The following is a 20,794-nucleotide window of genomic DNA, read 5'->3' as shown; positions in this document are numbered from 1 at the left end:
ATTATACCCATGTGACAGATTATGAAATTGAATTTCAGAGAGGTTCAACAGTCTTCAAAAGTTATAGAACATTCAGGTTGTCAGAATCAGAACACATGGCATTTCATTTGGATTGTGCTGTTTTAGTAGTCAGTTTTCTAATTTGAGACCGTGACTTGGATTTGTTTACATAGTGTTATGATTTACCTGGACTTCCTTCTCGGTGGTACAGAAAATCTGTTAAACTATTTAATTAGTCTGTTTTGCTTTGGGTTACCTTGTTCAATAACAAAATATTTGCATCTGTTTTAGTGTGTTTAACCCATTCACCAACTGTAATTGAGAGTCAGAAATCATTATAGGCGGGAGTTACCATTGAATGATACCCTGTGTCGCTTGCTTCTGTCATTTGAAAGTGTCCCATCAGATGTCATTTAAAGGAAATATTATCTTATTGTTGAGTAAATGCTTTCCTTCTCATTTTATTCTCTCCAAATTGTAATTCCTCCAACTTTGTTATTTTATTTTCAACATTGCTTTGAGTATTTTAGGTTCTTCACATTTTCGTATAAATTTTAGAATCATCTTGTTAATTTCTACACACACACACACACACACAGACAGCTAATGATTGAGATTATGGGAATATATTGCTCTTCCTAAATTATATTGTTGGCACCCAAGAAGCCTGAAGAACTCCTGAAATAAAAAAGCCCAAGACAGAGCTTCTAGGGCCTAGCATGTGGGGACTCACTGATTCTCTAGCAACAGTAATGAAATCGGATGTGACTGTAGGTGAAGCTCATGCCAGGTTTTAGTTTAGCAGTGGCCCACTACCAGCTCCACCAGTCTAACTAATGTGAACTCTCATCTCTGCTCTTTATGAATTAAATTGCTTACTATTTAGAATACGTAGCAAGCAGGTGGTGCGTTCCTGTTGAGAGGTTTACACGTTAACACAGTGAGGCAAAGCTTCTGCTCTATCTAAAGATGGTTCTCTCTTCCCAGTTCTCTTCACTTACCAAACAGGGCCACTACCTCCGAGGCGAGCTCATGATTCAGATGGAAAAAAATTAGTTTTTTCTCAGCATCTAATGCAGCCTGTTGTTTATGCTTCTACAGACATTAAAGTGAATAAGACCGTAAATCTGCTGGGAAACTGCTTACCACCATTTCCCACTGTATTATATGTTTGTAATTAAAAACCCATGAGAAATAAAAGTACACGTGAACAGACAGACATGTGGAAAATTAAATACTTGTGACGTTTTGATGAGTCATATGTGTATTCGTGCTGTAAGAGCAAGGATTTCTTCATGAAGCCCCAGGGATTTAGGTTTTTCTGGGCACAGGATTTTTACTTAGCTCTTATAATTTACAAAGAAAGCTTTCACTATGACAAGGCAAGTTTAGATGAGTGGTTCCTGCTGCGTACCTTTGGTAAAAGAAGAGTAGTTTGTATTGATTTATTTATTCCAATCCTTGTAGAAATTTTTATCAGACGGATACTTTGAAAAAATATAATAATAATATTTCACAGATTATTAATTCCTAGAAATTAAGGAGAAATAACAAAGTTGAGATGGTGAAAGGGTCATTGCATACAAATGGAAATGTGCTCTTTGGCCTGTACATTGGCTAAGTTACTTAGTTTGGTTTCTTCACCTGTTCAGCCTTGCTGGCGCTGTGGGTTTCTACATACATTATTGCATTTGGATTTACGCCCTTTATTAACATCGTGTGTAGATAGAGAACCCAGTTGGGGATTTTCCCAAGATGACATCTCTGCCCATGACTCATCTTGCTAGATGTTGGGTGACCCTCCTTCCAGATGTAAACACAGGTTAGCCTTGCCAGGTCTGATAAGAGACTACTTATACGGCCAAAGCAAAGAATCTTCCCTCATTCTACCTCACAAAAGCCCTTCCCCCTGTGCTCTTGCCCTAGAGATTAGCTGTTCTCTCTCTGGTCTCTGTCAAAAACTCAGTGGGGAGAAATGATATTTAAGAATGCAGTACATATGTCCACTTGGGTGTTTAAGTTAGATTCCTGTGTCAGGTTAGGTCACCAAAAAATTACCTATTTTAGCTTCCATAACTTAACCCTTCATAAGGTGCCTTCATTGAGTTTCATTTCATTACTGTGTCTTTTTAGTGACAGTATATACAAGCACCATTATAGAAATAGCATTGTTGCCATTTTCCTAAGTCTACTGTTAAAAGATTGGCTACTGCATCATTAAATATTCCAGGTGATAAAATCTTTTTAGTAATTATGAAGAAAAATTTGTGTCTTAGAAAATGGGGAAAAATACTATTTTCTTTCATTAATTCTAGCACAAATTTAACCGTTCTGTCAATCTTGAGCATAGGCAGAGATTGCATTAACAGTTTTTGTAACTGTCTACAATGGAAATCATATTACCATTTTAACAGAAATTTAAAAAATATTATTTATGCTCTTCAGCAACTTTGTAATCAGGATATTAATAGTTGTTAGACCTACCTTTGGATATTAGTATTTAATGCATTATTTTAAAAGCATATTTATTTTTCCTTCCTGGTCAGGGAACCAAAAAGGAAAAAGAAAAAAAAAGAAAGAAAAGCAAGTTTATTTTTCTAATATAATTATTTGTTTGTAATCTTCTGTGTTTATTTTATGCATTTGAAAACATAGTTCTGAGTAGGGCTTCACAGAGTATCCAGAGAGGTCCCTGGCACATAATATTCCAACAGCCTTCCTGGGGTGGTGCATATGCACTTCCTGGCAGCCTCCGGCCTGGTTCAGATGTTTACCTGCATTTTCTTTTCTGGAGGGCCTCTTCCTTCCCTGATCTGAGCTCTCTTAATACCTTACATTATGATCAGCCATGTCTGTCTCTCTCTTACTAGTATGTGAGCTATTTGAGAGAAGGGACTCTCTCATTATTTTATTTTTATTCTTAGCACCCAACAATGTGCCTTATTTGTAGTGAGCCATTATTAATTTCTTATTTAAATGCCACTTTTTTTCAACCCCATCCCATTCTAGTATTGCTCTTCCTCGTGGCATTGATTGACAGCCTGTTCTTGGCATTTTGGCTCAGAGTTCACTGCTGTAGAATGCTCATCAGGCAAGGAATGATGAATTTTTTTTCACTGGATTTTCTAAGTGCTAACTTTAAATTTTTTCAAGTCAGCCTTTTGGATGTTGTTGTGCCTTTGATGAAGCAGTCCAGGTATTAGGAACATACTTTCCTCCTTCTTTAGGTTGTAATCATTGGTAGTTAGCTGTATTTCGTTTGAAATTTGGCTATTTATTTCAACATTGGTAGTCTTAGGAAAGCTAGAGAGTTTCTTATAAGGGCCTGTATAATTTCAAAGTTCACGCTTGATTGAAGGCAGCATGGTATCAGTGGAGAGAAAACTCTTCTACATTTAAACAACTGAATCTTATTATTAGTGGTGTCCCTTAGAGGTGGCTTAGTATGATGGGAAGGACAGGTATAGTAACGAATTCCAAAAAGACCTGATTAGTTTTTTTCTTAATACAGCCCCAAACCTGAGAATGAAATTATTTATTTGATTGAAACAACATGTCTTTGGAATTAGTGGTGATTATTAAAAACAAAGTAAAAGTGCGATTTTTTTCTTAGATCATGTTTGCCTTAAATATGAGATGTAGGTAAGTCAGATGAAATTTTATGACCACATTTTTATCATTTCACTTTACAAAGTGTTCATTCTCTCAAGTCTTTCTTACATCATATTTACTGAACTGAAGAATAAATGTTGGCGATGATATTTTCTTCCTAACTCACTTGGTCAGCTGTTTTTTGTTTTTGTTTTTAGCATATCAGTTGAATAGTTCTGACCATACATGGGCTGGCTGATATTTAAGGAATTTTTAAAAATTGGAAGGACTCTTAGTTTTTTACATGTAGTATTTCAGGAATTATTAAATATATAATCCATGAAAAATACAGAGAAACACATAAAGAAGTACTAAATAAATCCCATTACCCAGAGTTATACATTACTAACATTTTAGTATGTATTTTCTCAGTGTTCCTTTTTTCTAGGCATACATATCTATGTGAGTGACACATCATCACAAGATTTAGCGGTTTAAACCAGTGATAACTATTTAGCTCATGATTGTGTAGGTCATCAATTTAGGCTAGGCGTGGCTGAGGGGTTCTTCTGGTCTAAGCTATGCTGCCTCATGCATCTGTGGTCAGCTGCAGAATAGCTTGTCTGATCTTGGCTGGGTTCTCTCACAGGTTTATGGCCTGTGGTCAGTGTGATCTCTCATCTCCAACAGGGTAACTTGGGCTGGTTCACACAGCAGAGTCTGAGGTTCTTAGAGAGAAAGCAGAAGTGTTCAAGCCCTCTTGAACAAAAGACTATGAATCTGTGTACCATTACTTCTGCTGTATTCTTTTGGCCAGTGCAAGCTAAGCCACAGTCTAGCCCAGACTCAAAGGGTGGGAAATAAACTTCATTCCTTGATGGGGGGAACTACAAAGTCATATGCACAGGATGTGGAAACGGGGAGGAGTGAAGATTTTTGAGCAGTTTGGAAATTTACCACATTGTACATGTGTGTATATATATGTGTACATAGATGAAAAGTGAGAGCTTATACATTCTGCATTTTTATCACCAGACATGCTCCAAATCCAAGTTACTAATCCAACCCTGTGGGTATATTGAGGAAAGTAAATAAATCTTACGTGGGAAGTGCCTCAACAAGTATCTAGAACAATACCTTCCATTCAATCAATGGAAGGCTTAAAAAAATAAAAATTAAAAAAAAAAAAAAGGAAATGTAATTTCTTTAGGCCACTGCTTGAATTCTATTGGTGTTGCTTCCTGGTTGGCTTTATTTCCTTGCTCATGTTTTTCTATGTTTACTTCCCGGTTGGTTTTATTTCTTCACTCATTTTTTGCCATGCTTATTTTCTGGTTGGTTTTATTTCCTTTTCTTTGCATGTTTATTCTTTTGGTTGATGGTCTGGAGCACCTATGTTGTATTAGTCTGTTTTCGCATTGCTATAAAGAACTACCTGAGACTGGGTAATTTATAAAGAGAAGAGGTTTAATTGACTTATGGTTCTGCAGGCTGTACAGGAAGCACGGATGGGGAGGCCTCAGAAAACCTACAATCATGGCGGAAGGCAAAGGGGAAGCAGCTCATCTTATATGGTCTGAGCAGGAGGAAGAGATAGCAGTGGGAGATGCCACACACACAGACACACACACACTCTCTCTCTCTCTCTCTCTCTCTTACACAGCCAGATCCCATGAGAACTCTATCACAAGACAGCACTAGGGAGATGGTGCTAAACCATTAGAAACCACCCCCGTGATCCAGTCACCTCCCACCAGGCCCCACCTCCAATATTGGGGATTCCAATTCAACATGAGCTTTGGGTGGGGACACAGAGCCAAACCATATCACATGTCATGGGAGAGCACCGCTCTAGACTACTTCTAAACTGTTCGGAGATCTTGGAAAAGTCACTTGACTTTGTCAAGAGTGTCAGTAGATGTTACATGATCTATTTATTCAAAATAAAAACTACCTCACAAAATTATTGGGAGAATTTAATTACCTCATGTATATGGACATATTCTGGAAACTCTCGATGTGTTATTGTTCCTAGGAATTATTTATGGTTTTATGGAATGTCTATAACGTTTTTTTACTTAACATTTTGGTCGTATCCCCAGCATCTCTAACTGGCCCTACCGTTTTTTAAAATGATATGTATATTTTTTTAAGCCACTGTTGGTTCATTTCTGCTTAGTTCATATTAAAGAAAATTCAAGTTTTAACAGCCTTAGCTTACACACTAATCTTCAGAACACCATGGCCATTTCTTTAATCTGATGGATGCCCTCGCATGACGCCTGTCTTCTCTGATCAGAAATGACATTCTTAACATCAATGGATTCTTAGACTTTTCTGACAGGAAATATTTTTGAGGATATATAATCAGTTATGGGGTATGCTTGTCAATACATTTTTCTTGCAAAAATAAATCAGAAATCCTATCAAAATAGCATTATGAAAGAATCCATTTCCCTTAGTACTTCTCATGAAATGATCATTCCTGAAGTTTCTGAGAATTTTTATTCAGATGCAGGTTGTGTGTTTAATTTATATACTGGCCATTTTTCTAACCAGCCAATCTGCATAAATTTCATATCCTAAGCAGGAAGAAAATGGTTGTGATCCGGAGGCAGCCTCTTCCTTATAAAGCCTGCATCGCCTTCCTTTTCCCTTGGCTAGCCACTTCTACTTTCCAGACCCTGTGAATTTCACCATAAACCTTCTTTATTCCCTTCCGCTACCCACATACACACACACCTAGCCAAAGAAAGAGAAACTAAAGAAACAGAACCTGTAGGGATGAATAGGGATATCACTCTACAGTGCCCCTTTGCTTCTCTTTGCCCTTTTCTGGACAGGAGCAGATAGAATTCATTCCTCTTCCATTTTGAAAATTTGTCTGTGCCTGTTCACTCACCCACTCATTTATCCATCCATTCATTCGTTCACTGTTCATCTGTCAGGAACAGTGTTACAGACACCATGCTGGGTTCTGTGGATAAAAAGACAAGCTCTGGCACTGATTCGTAGAGTTTACCCTGTCATTAAAGGGATGGTAGCTGAAAGAGTCATGTGGCCAGGGTCTTAAGAGAGTTGTTAACAAAGGCTTTGGGAGCCCTGGGGATGGAGAGGAGACCACATTATGCCTTCCTTCCTGGGGACAATAGCCATGTGCCTGAATTTGACAAGAGTAGAGTTGGAGGTTACTGGAGCGAGTGAGGTGAAGGGTGGGTGCCTGGATTATTTTCCCGGCAGTGATTTGGGGCTGGACTGATCCTTGTCAGTGTGAAGTCAGGGTGCTGCCCATTCATCCATGCCAATGACTCAGATACCATAGGAAAGTGGTTGATTCACCTGAGCTGAAGGTCTCAGTGTGTTCTTCATTTCCTAGATGAAGCCAGTTAGGATTTGCTGAGAGTCTGCTACCAGTGAGGCTAGGCATCCTTTGTGCTTCATCCTGTTTTATAGCATACCTTTGATTTAGGTATACAGATGACCAAACTGAAGCTAACAAGGGTTATGTAACACCCCCAAGATCACACAGCTAGTAAGAGTAATCAGCTTATAATGCAAATCCCAACACATTGTCCCCTTTGAGGGCAAACAATTTTTATTAAACTTCCAATTTTAACAAAATATACACTAAATAACTAATATCATAATAAAATACAATGCTTGTAATTCTGACAATGACTGTTTTACAGTTTGACAGAGAGGGCAACATCTACAAGAAAGTTCTGCCAAGATGAAGCTGTGTGTGTCCCTAATCCACATCACTCAGGGCCACTGTCTGTGGCCACACAGGTTGTGAATGTGGCCTCCTAGAGTTAGTTGTAGCCTGTAAGAAGTAGCTGTCACAGGCCCAATCTTGGAGTCGCATCACTCTGCATGGTGTGTCTCCACTCATTAATTACTACGTCCAACTCATTCTCTTACTTTAAAAGGTTGGATATATTTAAAGGGGATGAATGGGGGTAAAGTCGTAAACTGCGTAATTATTTCAGTATATGTTATATACTGTCGCTTAGCTGTTAAAGATTTCTACTTCAAGTATAGTGCATATAAATCAGGCTTCTTACTGTTGTGCTTTGTCAAATGTTTACATACCTACCAACACCTAAAGGTACAGAAAATTTTCCCAAGCAACCCAGTAATCACTGGGGAATGATTTCAGGAAGGAAAGAAGGAAAGTATCCTTTTGTTCTGTCAGGTATGTGGGACCCTTATGAAGATGTTTTTTGGAAGGGGGCTTTCCCCTTTGTCCAAATCATGAGCATTCTTGTCCCCAGTTCCTTTCTTCAGACCCTCATCTCCCACTATACTGTCACACTAAGCTCCACCAGCCCCTTGTCTATGGCCATACAGACCTGGATCACCTGTCTTCTATATCTAAACCCCTCAGTGGCTTCCTAGGTTCACAGAATAACATTTAGACTCCCTAGGATGGCATAAGAACTGTTCTCCCCCACCCCCAGTGCCCTGACCCCTGGTCCCTGGGCCATTTCTCTAGTTTCTCCTACTTTCCACACCATAGCAAGACCTCTTGCATTTCACAACAGAATGGCTGTTTCCTGCTTCTGGGCCTTTGGTCATGCCTATCACTCTGTCTGTCCTTGATTGGGTTATTCCCCTAATTCTGACTGCTGCATGCCCAGGAATGAGGAGTCCTGCTGTAGATGGCATGCTAGAATGTGTTCCATCGGTCTTCTCTCACGCCACCTGTGAGATGGCTTCATGGCACATACCTGTGTAGGCCTGTTCCAGGAAACAGTAATATAGCCTTAGTGGTTTTGTACATTTGATTCTCCAACACCAGATGTGGTGCCCCCTGGCTAGCTACAAATGACTGTTGAGGAAAGTAGTGAATGAATGACTCCCTGGGAATGTCTTTGTTTGGTTTCTAGAAGAAAAAGATTAAGCATACTACAAGGTGTTTTAGCTTTTTTGAAATTCACGGGGGAAACAAAAGCAAAGCCTCTGATTGACTTGTGATTCTGGATGATGATAAACTGTATTTCTCAGGAGTGTTCTAAATATCCATGCAAGAAAAGACTGGGGTGTAATGAGTCCCAGCTTTCTGTAGGTACAGATGACATGTCAGGCTAATTTTGATCCCTTGGGGATTATGAAGGCCTGGACCTTCCCATGAGCTTGGTTCAGGGCCTTCCCAGCAGGTCAGAGCTCATGACGTCAAACAAATCAAAGTTGATGCATGAGCCTTTGAGGCTGGTATAAAGAAGATCCAGTCTTGAGAGCAGACTTTGACATTAGATGTTGACTGCAGTCTCTTCCTAGTAGGTACAGGCTTTGTAGGAGTTCCTGAAAGGGGAACGGGGACTATAGCCTTATCTTGAAAATCAAAACAAACAACCCAAAAGACAACAAACTAACATTTCTAGAGCACTTAATATGTGATATGTTCCAATCACTCTGCCAAGTATTTCTGAGAGAAGTCATTTATTCTTAAGTCTTGTTTCCCTAGCATGATGTATCTACCCTGAGGCCTACACATGGTTTTTTTAGGATGCCAGGATTATGTGTGGAAGGAGAAGATGGGGAGGGAGAAAATGAAGTAAAGATGGAGTCTACAACTCATGCCCATATTCTTAGCTAGGGACTGCAACCCAGCTGTTATCAGTATGAGCTGGTAATTGAACTTGAGTCTTAATTCTTAATTTAAAAATAAAATGAACTGTCATATGCGTTAGTTTTTCTAGTCTAAAACTATTAATACAGCTCTCCTACAGGTCTTAAAAATTACTTGGGTGTATTTAGGGATTGAGCAAATGAGTAAATGGGTTTATATTGTAGAAGCCAAGGTTTTCACTGAAAAAGGATGAAGATACAAATATAGAATAGAGGGAGGCAAGAAAGAACCTGCAGGGATGAATAGGGATATCACTCTGAACTAGTGATTTCCAATATATGTGTGTTTGTGGCAAATTGATATACGCATGTGTGTATTTATGCACATATATGTGCACATGTTAAATGCATGTATTTCATTGTTCCATCTACTGGAAAGATTGAGAATCAAAGATATTCCTGTAATAAGAGCATACCTAAGCACCTGTATCTGAGTTTCTAATGTCACTGCCCCTCTAAACTGAACCATACTCCTGGAATGGCTAATTTCAGGACTGGTGCAAGATGATCCTGAAACATCTTATCAGACAAGATAGTAAGGAACTGCTGTTAAAAAAAAAAGAAAAGAAAAAGAAAGAAAGAAAGATCACAAGAACCAGTATGAAGGGGCTCTTATTAGTCAAATCTGGGACAGTTTGAACACCAAAATAATAAAATAAAGTATGAACTATAAACAACTGGGGAGGAGGAATTCATCAGCCCATAATGACAATGGATGAATAGAAGGAAAGATGGACGGATGGATGGTTGGATGGATGGATGGGTGTGGGGAAATATGGAAGACTCCTGCTTACCAAATATCAACTAAGTAATAAATGTGGATGGGGTGGTAGAGCAGGAAAAATCAGCATACACCACCATTGCAGTAAAGATTGTGCACAAAACTCAATGGACGCTAATTCGAAACAGAGATTTAAGAGGAACAGGATATTTACATATTGATGAAAGTGTCTTTCACAGATTGCTTTAGTATAATAGAAAAATAGTAATTAAGTGGAGAAATTGAACTATACTTTGATCAGGATCAAAATTAACATCACCATTGAGGGGTAAGCAAACATTGTGTGCCTTCAGAATATCCTGAGAACAAGACAACATCACGTATTTGGGATTCTGGCCAAAAATGTATAACCTGAATCTAATCATGAGGAAACTTAAGACACATGCTTTATTAAAAAGCAGAAGGAGGAAGAATTCTATCCTTCCAAAGTAGCACTACCATAAACAAAGACAGAGGAAATGGTCCTGATTAAAGAAGCCTAAAGAGATGTGGCAACTAAATGCAATACTTGACTCTAGACTGGATTCTGTACTTGGGAGTTTGAGAGTAGGGAAGGCGGATACCATAATGGCCATTATTGGATCATTGGACCAACTGGAGTATAGATGGAGATTGAAGTATCCTATCAGTGTTCGGTTTCCTGAAGTTGATATATTTGCATATACACATACACGTGTGTATATATATACATACATATTCTTTTCTCTCTCTCTTTGTATATGCATACACACACAAAACCAATGGATGAACCTGGGTAAAGAGTGTTAGTATAAACAAGTATTGTTTATACTATTTGTCTTCTTGCAACTTTTCTGTAAGTTTGAAATTATTCCTCAATATTAAGTTAAACATTTTTTTAATCTTGGCCAAATAAATGATTGTTTTTCAAATGAATATTTTTTATTTTACGTCCTTTCTTTTCCTGTTCTCTCTCTTACTTCTTTTCTTCCTTTTTTGTGTCCCTTCTTTTAGAAGTCCAAGGCTTGCGAGAAGGTCATTTCCGTGGGTCAAACGGTCATCACCAAGCATCGGAACACCCGGTATTACAGTTGCAGAGTGATGGCTGTGACATCGCAGACCTTCTATGAGGTCATGTTTGATGATGGCTCCTTCAGCAGAGACACCTTTCCTGAGGATATCGTGGTAAGTAGGCTTCCTTGAGTGCCTGCTACTCAGAGTAATTTAAAAAAAAAACAAAGTAGCTGAGCCCTTCAGAATTTTTCTTTTGGCTTTTTGAATAGCTCATTCACTTGGTTCATAGACTTTATCATTCTAAATAATACCCAGGTGAACTGAGACTGATCTTCCCAGATTCTTTTCATTGAGTGAGAAATGTTATTTGGCCAAGAAAAAAGGGAGCAGCCCTCACGACCTAATCACCTCTTAAAGGCCCACCTGTTAATACTATCACATTGGCAACACCTGAATTTTGGATGGGCCCTATTGAAACCATAGCAGATATGAATCCACCTATTGTTTTCTGTTACAGGATGTGAACAGATTTGAATTCTTTTATGACTTCTTTTTCTTTATGCTTAACTAGAGAATGTGGCTTTGATTAATCTGACTCGACAATGTATTTAAATCTTTGGATATTCCACATGGGAGTAACAAAAGTCACACAGAAGAAAGGCTGTGGCATTTAATGAGTTTCGTTACTGTGGCGGAGACTAGAACTCTGTGTGTGTCTGCGCGCGCGCGTGTGTATATCTGGCTGTCTTGTTGGTCTGTCTCCATCTCCTCCTTCCTCTATCCCCTCAGCAAACACCGTGGGGCTCATTCTGAGGAACTAGTGAACGTGTGTCAGGGTAATGACTGACTTTGTTTCAGGGCTTGCTTTCTAGCAGGGTGTTTTCACAAGAAGAGCACTTTCCACAGAGGGTTTTTTTGACACCGAAGTCAAATCCTGTGACTGAGAGGAGAGTGAGTTAGTCTGGTGCAGATCCTGTTATCCCTTCTCCTTTCGGGGGGTGTGTGAGTTTGGGGAGCTGACCTTTAATAATGTAGTCATCACTTCTGCCTCGTTCTGGGTCTCTGTTGATGCTTTGCTTTTGTATTTGGAAATATATTTTCAGCAACTCTTTAATAGTCATAATTGTGTATTATGTGCACTTGAAAATTAAATGTAACCTTTTGAGATTGCTGAAGACAGTTTCTAGGATTTTGGTCTCCAGGAGTTGAAAGAACATTGATTCTGTTAGTTTTGTTATACTTACCTCTCTCTATGCTGGTAAGAATGACAAGTATATAAACAAAAGTGACCTTATTTGAAAGATTTTAAAGCAAATGAATGTAAATTATTTAAAAATCCCAGAAGAGTGAATTGTGTTTCTTACCAGGGTTCTAGCTAGAGCTTCCCTTTACTGCATTGCCATTGTTATTCATAAACAGCATCCCTTAGGTGACATACTCTTCTTGTTAGAATTAGTCGTCCCTTCAAGCACTCAATCTACATTCACTGAATACCTGCTGTGTGTCACTTACTTACCACACTAGGTGCTGGAAACATAAAGAGAAAGAAGATGTAATCCTTGCTCAGTCTTGGTGGGAAGTAGCCTGGTAAATGGATGCTTTCTGTACCGTGGACCCATGTCTAGAACCCATGTGGTTCTGTACTTGAACTACAAGCAATCTACCACCTGTTGAGGCTGGAAGAATGAGTAACACTTACTGACATTTACCATGTTCCAGGCACTGCTCCAAAAACTGGAACCATGAACTCAGTTCATCCTCATAACCCTACACACTAGGCACTATAATTTTTCACATTTTGCTGTTGAGGAAACTGAGGCACAACATGGTGAATAATTGTCTCAAGGTCACACATAATTAAGAAGTTTCAGAAACGCTATTTGATTACATGTAATCCATCTCTAGAACTTCCACTCTTAACCCTGGGGAAGAAAGGACATTTAAAGCAATAGGAGAAGGGATATGCAGGAGCAAGAAAGGCATGACAAGCCATTGGTAGAATGAGGCCCCTGGACTTTCCCCAGCCCTGTGCAGGCTACATAGTTGTTTCAGAATTAGCCTTCTCTTGTGAAGACTGTGAATATTGAGCTGGCAAAAGACAGAAGACCTTTTGGTGAGGAACACTGTGGTGGTGGGATGAAAGACTTCTGAGCACTAATTTCAAAACCTGAGCACAGTTAAACAGGTAAAACAGGTCTTTAGCCATGATAGGAATTAATGGACCCTAGATTCTCTTTTACATCACAGGCCTATACACACCATGCCACTTTGAGGCTTTCCTGGGATGTCTTTACATTGGAGAAGAATGTCTGTGATCCTGTAATGTTTGAAATCCTGCAAGTCTTTCCTTTGACACCCTCCATTTCCTCCCTCTGTGAACCAGAACAAATAGGATTTTAAGTACACTTGAGTGTTGTGAGAAGAACACAGAAGCTAACCCGTAGAAGAGTTTTCTGGAGCGCATGCCATTTAAATCAATGAGAATGAAAAAGCAAAACTCTTTACAGCTTGGTTAGCTGTCACTTAGCATTTTTGATAAGGATTTGAGGCTTAGCAGCAGTTGCGTATGCCCATGTGGCCACAGCTGTTGCCCTGGACGGGGGCAGGTAGCATGGAGTGGCATGAATTCACATAGATTGGAAAGGACGCATCTATCTAAATGTGGGTGAATAGTAATGTCTTTTTTTTTCTTTTTTCTTTTTTGAGACAGGGCCTCATTTTGTCACCTAGGCTGGAGGGCAGTGGTGTGATCACAGCTCACTGCAGCCTTGCGCACCTGGGCTCCAGTAATCCTCCCGCCTCAGCCTCTTGAGTAGCTGGGACCACAGCCACGTGCCACCACGCCTGGCTAATTTTTTTTTTTTTTAAATTTTTTTGTAGAGATGGTGTCGAACTGTGTTGCCCAGGCTAGTCTCAAACTCTTGGGCTCAAGCGATCCTCCCGCCTTGGCATCCTAAAGTGCTGGGATTACAGGTGTGAGCCACTGCCATTGGCCTAATAACGTCTTCAGAAAAAAAACAAAACAAAAACCAAATTCATCTTTGTGCAGGTCTTCTCTGTTTTTGCTGATCTTTCCTCCCTCTGTGCTCCCCACTGCCGGATCCTAATCTCTGGTCTTCCTGGCTCCCTGTTCCAGGCTCCTAGTAGGAATAATTCAATCGTGTTGTGTTTCAAGTTCCATATACTTTCTAACAGTGTCACCGTTGTTAGCTGCTGTAGCCTCTTCCCTCTCTTACCTTGGTGATGAATGAGGCTTCCTCAGCTCACTATTGCTGACTCTGTAGGGGAAGTTTTTTTTCCCCTTATAATAGTGTATTAGGCAGGGTTCTCCAGAGAAGCAGAACCAATAGGAGATACACTTGTGGAAAGAGATGATAAGGAATTGGCTCTGTGATTATGGAAGCTGAGAAGTTCCAAAGTATTTTTGTAGGGATGGGGTCTCACCTTGTTTTCCAGGCTGGTCTTGAACTCCTGAGCTCAACTTAATCTTCTGCCTCAGCCTCCCAAAGTGCCGGGATTACAGGCATGAGCCACGGTGCCCAGCCCCACACACCATTATTTAAGCCATGGGGTTTAATTGCTAAGATCATCCCACTTCCACTTTTGATAATTCATCTACATCAGAACTGTTGTCTGGGAGATGGGGACCCTGCTCAGTACTATAATGGAAAGTTTCATCAGGACATTAAAAGAAAATGTAATCAGGTTTGTTTCTGTCTCAGTATCTTGAAGATCATGGCAGAATAATTATATGGTGAAAACGCTATCTACATTTCACATTCCTCATAGAAATCTTGTTTTCATTAGGTGATATACCTGTAGCATGAGCAACTGGTGGTAGAAAATGATGTTTTTCTTCTGTTTGTCCAAAAACTCTCTAATCCACACAATGTGCATATCAGGTGTGCGTGCCACTGGGAAGAATTATTCATCAAATTATTCATCAAATGTAATGTGACCCCAATGTTACTGGCTACTGAAGAACTAGTTCTCTAAGCCTCAGGTACTCGTTAACTAGAACTGCTTTAAGGGTACAGTGCAATTTCAGTTTCCTATGAAAATCAAATTTAGGATATCAAGTTTAATCATCCTAAGCTATTTATCTATGCATGACACAAATAGAGTCCCTTATGGAGCCTGATGCTTTAGTAAAGAAAGTTACATACCCATATTTATAGAGTTGATGATTACAAATCATTTCATAAACCCAACAGATGAGAATCCTTTAATGCAGGCTGGCCTATCCATGTTTGAGAATAAATTTGGCAGGCGTTAAAAATGCTTATGTTAGGGTTATGTGACTGGAGAGAGCATTTGGAGCAGTAAGGAGAAATGCTCTTTGAACTATCAGGAAATGCCTTTCCCTACCTAGGTACTTTATTTCTGTGCTAGCCAGAAAAAATGTCCAAAAAATTCTCTCTCAACAATGCACCTGCAAAATGTGTGTATCAGCCCAGTTAAACTCCACATGCAATCTGTAGCTGTCAAGGGAAGTAATAGAAGATGTATTACTACACACCTCCATCTGTCAGTCTATGAAATTGGGACGCACTTCTGATGAATTTTTTTACCTTCCACTATTTTGATGGGAATGAAAGTTGCCCACCTGAAAGTACTCAATGAGCATAAAGATTCCAGGGCCTCTGTTAGCCTCTGCCAAAACCTGGGATCCTCTAGCATGCCCCTGTTTACAGTAGAGTGATGACTGCTTCCTTTCCTCTGAACTTTGAGCTCACTTTGAGGGAGGAGAATGGTACAGTGGACACTTGAGTTCTCGCTTAACATTCACCACTGGGCGTGAGAAGAGAAACGGGACCATTTAGAAATTTGATAGCAGGAGTCCATTACTGGAATTTCCTTGAGGACTGGCTACATTTTTCAGCTTTGGTTGAAATGTGAAAGAAGCATGAAAACAATACTCTTCAAGATTCTGGGGGTGAGTAGTTAAGGCCTTTAGTTTTGAGGGCTGTACAATGCAAACTGAGGTTCTTGCAGCCAGTGTTTTTTTCTCACATAAAAGCAGTTTGCTTAAACTTTCCAGCCCCGGTTTTTTCCCCCTACTAATTTGAAAGGAGCAAATAAACTAAATGCCTGACATATAGTAGGAAAAGTCCAATTTTTAGAATATTAACTTTAGTATGTAGAACTTTTTTTTTCTTTTTCCTTCCCATCTAGTTTATACTAACCTTTTCTGGTCTTGAAATTTGGAGTTAGAAGATGTGTCCTCAGAACTTCGCGCCTACTTGTAAGATTAGATAAGAACCTAATTGTGAGGTTTTGCTGGGTCCATTTATCATTCCCACTTGCTATAAGTGGGACTTTTAGACTTTGTAATAGCCTAGTTCCCTACATTTATGCTTATGTTTTCTGAGTGTATTGTTTCAGTGTTATTTCAGTGGCTTTCCGTAAAAAACCCTTCTCCAGAGTAAGTTCACACTCATTTCACAGACGTGATACTTGCCAAGTCACACAAAAGCTCCTCAAAGTACGTGGTGACAGAGGTAGGTTCTGATTGCAGGTTAGTCCCCTTGTTCCATTGCTTATTGCCTTAGAAGTTCTGCTCTTTGTGGCATAGTGCAGCTGAGGTAGAAGACGCTGTGCCTGTCCAGTAGGACCTGGTGTAAAAAGCGTTTCCATGTTGAGCCCCGCACAAGCCCTTGCTTGGTAAGCATAGGTGTAGGAGAGATCTGGGTATTCCAGAGGCAAAAAAAATATCCAAGTGGGTTTGAGAAACTAGAAGAGAGTTGTTCCCAGAGATGTTCTCTACTGTGGGATCCCGGGAAACATTGTTGGATCCCTCTTGCCTCCTAGATTTTGAGGTGTCGTAGATTTTCAGGTCAGGTAGCCATGCATATATGGCATTGGCAGATAGCCCTTGTCAGTGAGCTCACCTCAGCTTTGGAAGCCCTGTCCCATCCCAGACCATTTGTGTTATGCGTGCTCCAGAGGGATGCCCTTCTCCTCTTCCCTTTCCCCCTCCCTGCCAGGCAGTTCTGGTTCTTTTGGAATCAATGGGCATTTGCCAGAGAAGGCTTTGGAAACTTTCTTTGGTTTAGAGGTCTGCAGGCATGGCCCACATGGCCTTTCACTGTTCAGGGTTCTCTCGCTTTTCTGTCTTGACTGTGGAGTTGGGAATCCGTGAGATGAAAGGCTTTACCAAATTGCAGTTAATTTTTACTTCCAAGGGAAACCTTTTATACATGTAAAAGAGTATCTAAATTTACTTTTCTAAATGTTTAAATTTATCTGACAAATTTTATTTATAAATCTAATATTTGCATAAAAAAACAAACTCATTTGTTCCTTGATTAATGTTCATATAATGCATAAATCAAATCCTAACCATGTTATGTTTATGTAGCCAAATTTCCTTGGACATTTTAACTGTGATTATAAATTTAATATATACATTTCTCACAAATGTCACAATTTTTCTAGGCATTTAATGCCCATAACTTTAATAAATCAGACATTAGTTAGTTTGAATTCTATTTCAGACGTCTTCAAAAACAGTATGTAAACCAGTATAATATTTACAAAACACAGATGCACCTTTATAAACACAATTTACGTAAGATTGATAGATAAGTAGATAGACTTTGCCCAATCAAGGGGAAGCAATATTACCATATTGGCTAGGAGTCTACTAAGAAAAAATAATCGTAGAATCTGAAGGCCATTTTAGAGGCATAGAATCTGGTTATGCCTTTGAAGAATAAACCTGCAGTTATTGGGCACGGGCTCCTAATTAAGGTTAGGTTTCATTTGATTCATCAACTCTGTAAACCTTGTACCTTTCACTGGGGTCCTGACTAGTCTTACAAGTTTCATGAACTGTCTGTTAAGTCCCTGGAGGTGGTACTTTCCAGGTCCTAGAATTTTATTTCCTTTTATGTAACTCATGTGACTTTTTACATTAAAGCCTTGGACATAGGAATGAAATGTTGAAGCCTTTATTCAAGTTGCAGTTGCATCTTGTTCCTTTTTTCTACGAATTGTGTATATCTCACTGACCACAACTCTGTAGGCATCACAGCGACAGTTTCCACTCATCACTGGGGATCCTCTGGAGAAAGTATGTCATTGCCCTGATGTCCCATGCAGGAGATTCACTAGTTGCCACAAAGACAGACTGACAGTTATGTTTTTCTTCAAATATATACCTCCCTCACTTGAGGGTATTTCTCTTATTTTCTCTTTTGGTAATTATCTCAAGGTGACTGGCATTGGGAACTTATTCCCAAAGGACAGGTTCCTGGCACTTCCTTCCCACTTTTTTCTTTCCAGGAGAGACTCAGGTATAGCATTTCGTCTTCAACCCAACAGAATCAAAATAACTACCTTGAACTTGAGGGCAGTGTTATTAATTTCCAGGACTTCGTCATCTTTTGTCAGTGCTGAATATTCATGGGTGAGCCTGCTTAAACCCATGGGCAGTAGGCACCATGAGCCTAATCCACTCCACGTTTGCGAGTATCCAGTGATGTTGTCCGTTCTGGCTATGTGTTGAACACTGTTAGGCATCATAGGGGATTCAGAGATGTGTAAACACAGGTGTAGGAGGAGTGACATGGGTGTTCTGGAGGCAAAATACAATACCCAAGGAAGTTTGAAAGACTAAGAAAAAAGCCATTCCCACAAACTTTTTCAGCTATGGGATCTTGGGAAGCAATTTTGGATCTTCGTTGGTGCCTAGATTTTGAGGTGCTCTGGAGTTCTGGGTCAAGTGGCCAAGACAGTGGCAGACACCTCTTATCAGTGAGCCTATCTCAGCTTTGGGAAGTGACATCCCATCCCAGCCCACTGATGTATTATGCTGCTCCACATTGATGCACTTATAGTCCCTCACCCCCACCAGGAGGTGATCTGAAATATTTCACAAGAAAAACACCCAGTGGAGGTTATTGACAGTAAATTCGGGGAACGAAGCAACTGTGATGGGCCACAGTGTTTAAAGAAGTCACATTGAGGAAGAGAGCTGTTCAGCTGGGTTACTGACTTAGAAGAGTTTTTTGTGTATTCTAGATACAAGTCCTTTTTCAGATGCTTTGCGATGTTTACTCCCTGTCTGCATAATGTCCCATTTTATAGTATGAATATAACACATTTTGTTTATCCATTCACCAGTTGATGGACATTTGGGTTATTTCCTGTTTGGGGCTATTATAAATAATTCTGCCGTGAAATTTGCTTTCAAGGCTTTGTATGGACATGTGTTTTCATTTCTCTTGGGTAAAGACCTAGGAGTGTAAGTGTGTGTTCAACTTTATAGGAAACTGCCAAACTGTTTTCCAAAGTGGCTGTGCCATTTTTTCTTCCCACCAGCAACATTTGAGGTTATAGTTTCTTCACATCCTCACCAACACCTGTGTTGTCAGTCTTTTGGACAATAACCATTGTAGTGGATGTATAGTGTTATTTCACGGTATTGTAATTTATATTTCCCTATTGACTAAGGATTTGAGCATCTTTTCAAGTGCTTATTAGCCATTCATCTGTCTTCTATGATGAAAAGCCTATTCAAACCAGTAATATATTTTACATTTTATTGCGTTTTCTTATATTGAGTTGTGGGAATTTTTTAAATAGTCTGTACATATCCTTTATCAGATCTTTGATTTATAAACACTTTCTCCTAGTTCGTGTCTTGTTTTGTCACTTTCTTAATAGTGTATGAAGAGCAAAATGATACATTTTGATGAAGCCCAATTTGTCGACTTTTTCTTAATGGATCATGTGTTTTAAAATTTGAGTTCATGAAGTTTCGTCTCCTTTCTAGATAAAGAATATTTTTTCCTCAGAGCTCTAGCAGGCAGCTCCAGGGAAAACTCAAGCCTTCAATGTTTTGGCTTTCTTGTGAGATTTCTTTATTTTTTAAATAAATCAGAAACTCTATATATGTGAACTTTCTTTAAACAAGGAGATCTCTGGCCCTGAAAAACTTTGAAACCACTGGTTCAGGTGAAGTGGATCGTTACCTGCTATTTCACTGCCATGAGAGTGAGAAGTCTGTCATGAGAGAGGGTTCAGGGAATCAGGGCATTGGCGCACCTGCGGGTCCCTGTGTCAGCCTGAGAGCAGGACTGTTGGGAAATGTCACCAGTGGTCTTGACAGGCTTACCCATGAATATTCAGCACCAAATTATGAATATCCATGACATCAACTCTAAATGTTAGGGTAGAGCTGAATCAACTTCCATTTAATACAAAATATAAACATTATAAAAATTCTTTGTTCCTTCTAATAACTAACATGGCCAGATGTCACTATCACTTCACATCATAGTATCAGATTGTCACCATTCATTATTGACCCTTCAATTACTCTTTAAATGAAAATGGTACATTAGCTGCCTATGATGCAAAGTTTTACACTTTTAAATCGTTTCTTGCTCTAATTTTATTTTTATCTCAAATCTAGATACCATGACTGAATGTAGTATAATCAGGTTGCTATATGCACGTTTCAGAAACGTCTGAAATTTTCCAGAGCTGACCTTTCCTGTAGCGCATTTGTAAGCACAGCTTTCTGCATACAATTTCTGAAATATATGGCGAATGGCAAGAGCCTCCTGAGGCGAGTAATCAACAGGGAGCTGCCTGTTTACAAGCCATTATCTTTCACCTCTATCCAACCCCAGGTACTAACACCCCAGGATATAGCACATAAATTGGTGACACATCCCAGAAGATATGAGGCCCATAAATCAATGAAGAGTTTATGTTCCTTTTCGACCATGGGATTTAAATTATTTTGGCAGTAGAGTGAACTTAGATTCTTATGCAATAGATATATCCAGAAGAAGTCAGTGCTATCTA

General features: G+C 39.4%; 1 protein-coding gene across 8 annotated transcripts in view; it reads left to right on the top strand.

Moving 5' to 3' along the window:
- The window catches only part of KDM4C (lysine demethylase 4C), a 416,633-nt gene that overhangs the window by 358,618 nt on the left and 37,221 nt on the right, over positions 1-20,794 (top strand). For 7 of the 8 annotated variants that reach the window (XM_032138252.2, XM_032138255.2, XM_032138257.2 and 4 more), the window contains one exon: positions 10,976-11,146. In XM_032138252.2, coding sequence (XP_031994143.1) covers positions 10,976-11,146 — 171 coding nt within the window. Of the gene's footprint in view, positions 1-10,975; positions 11,147-20,794 lie in introns of those variants that run through there. The other variant, XR_009210974.1, reaches the window with a different exon arrangement.

The sequence above is a fragment of the Hylobates moloch genome, unplaced genomic scaffold (genome assembly GCF_009828535.3).
Source record: "Hylobates moloch isolate HMO894 unplaced genomic scaffold, HMol_V3 SCAFFOLD_19, whole genome shotgun sequence".
Classification (NCBI taxonomy): domain Eukaryota; kingdom Metazoa; phylum Chordata; class Mammalia; order Primates; family Hylobatidae; genus Hylobates; species Hylobates moloch.
The sequence above is the reverse complement of the archived record's forward strand: the minus strand, read 5'-3'. Positions and strand labels throughout refer to the sequence as shown.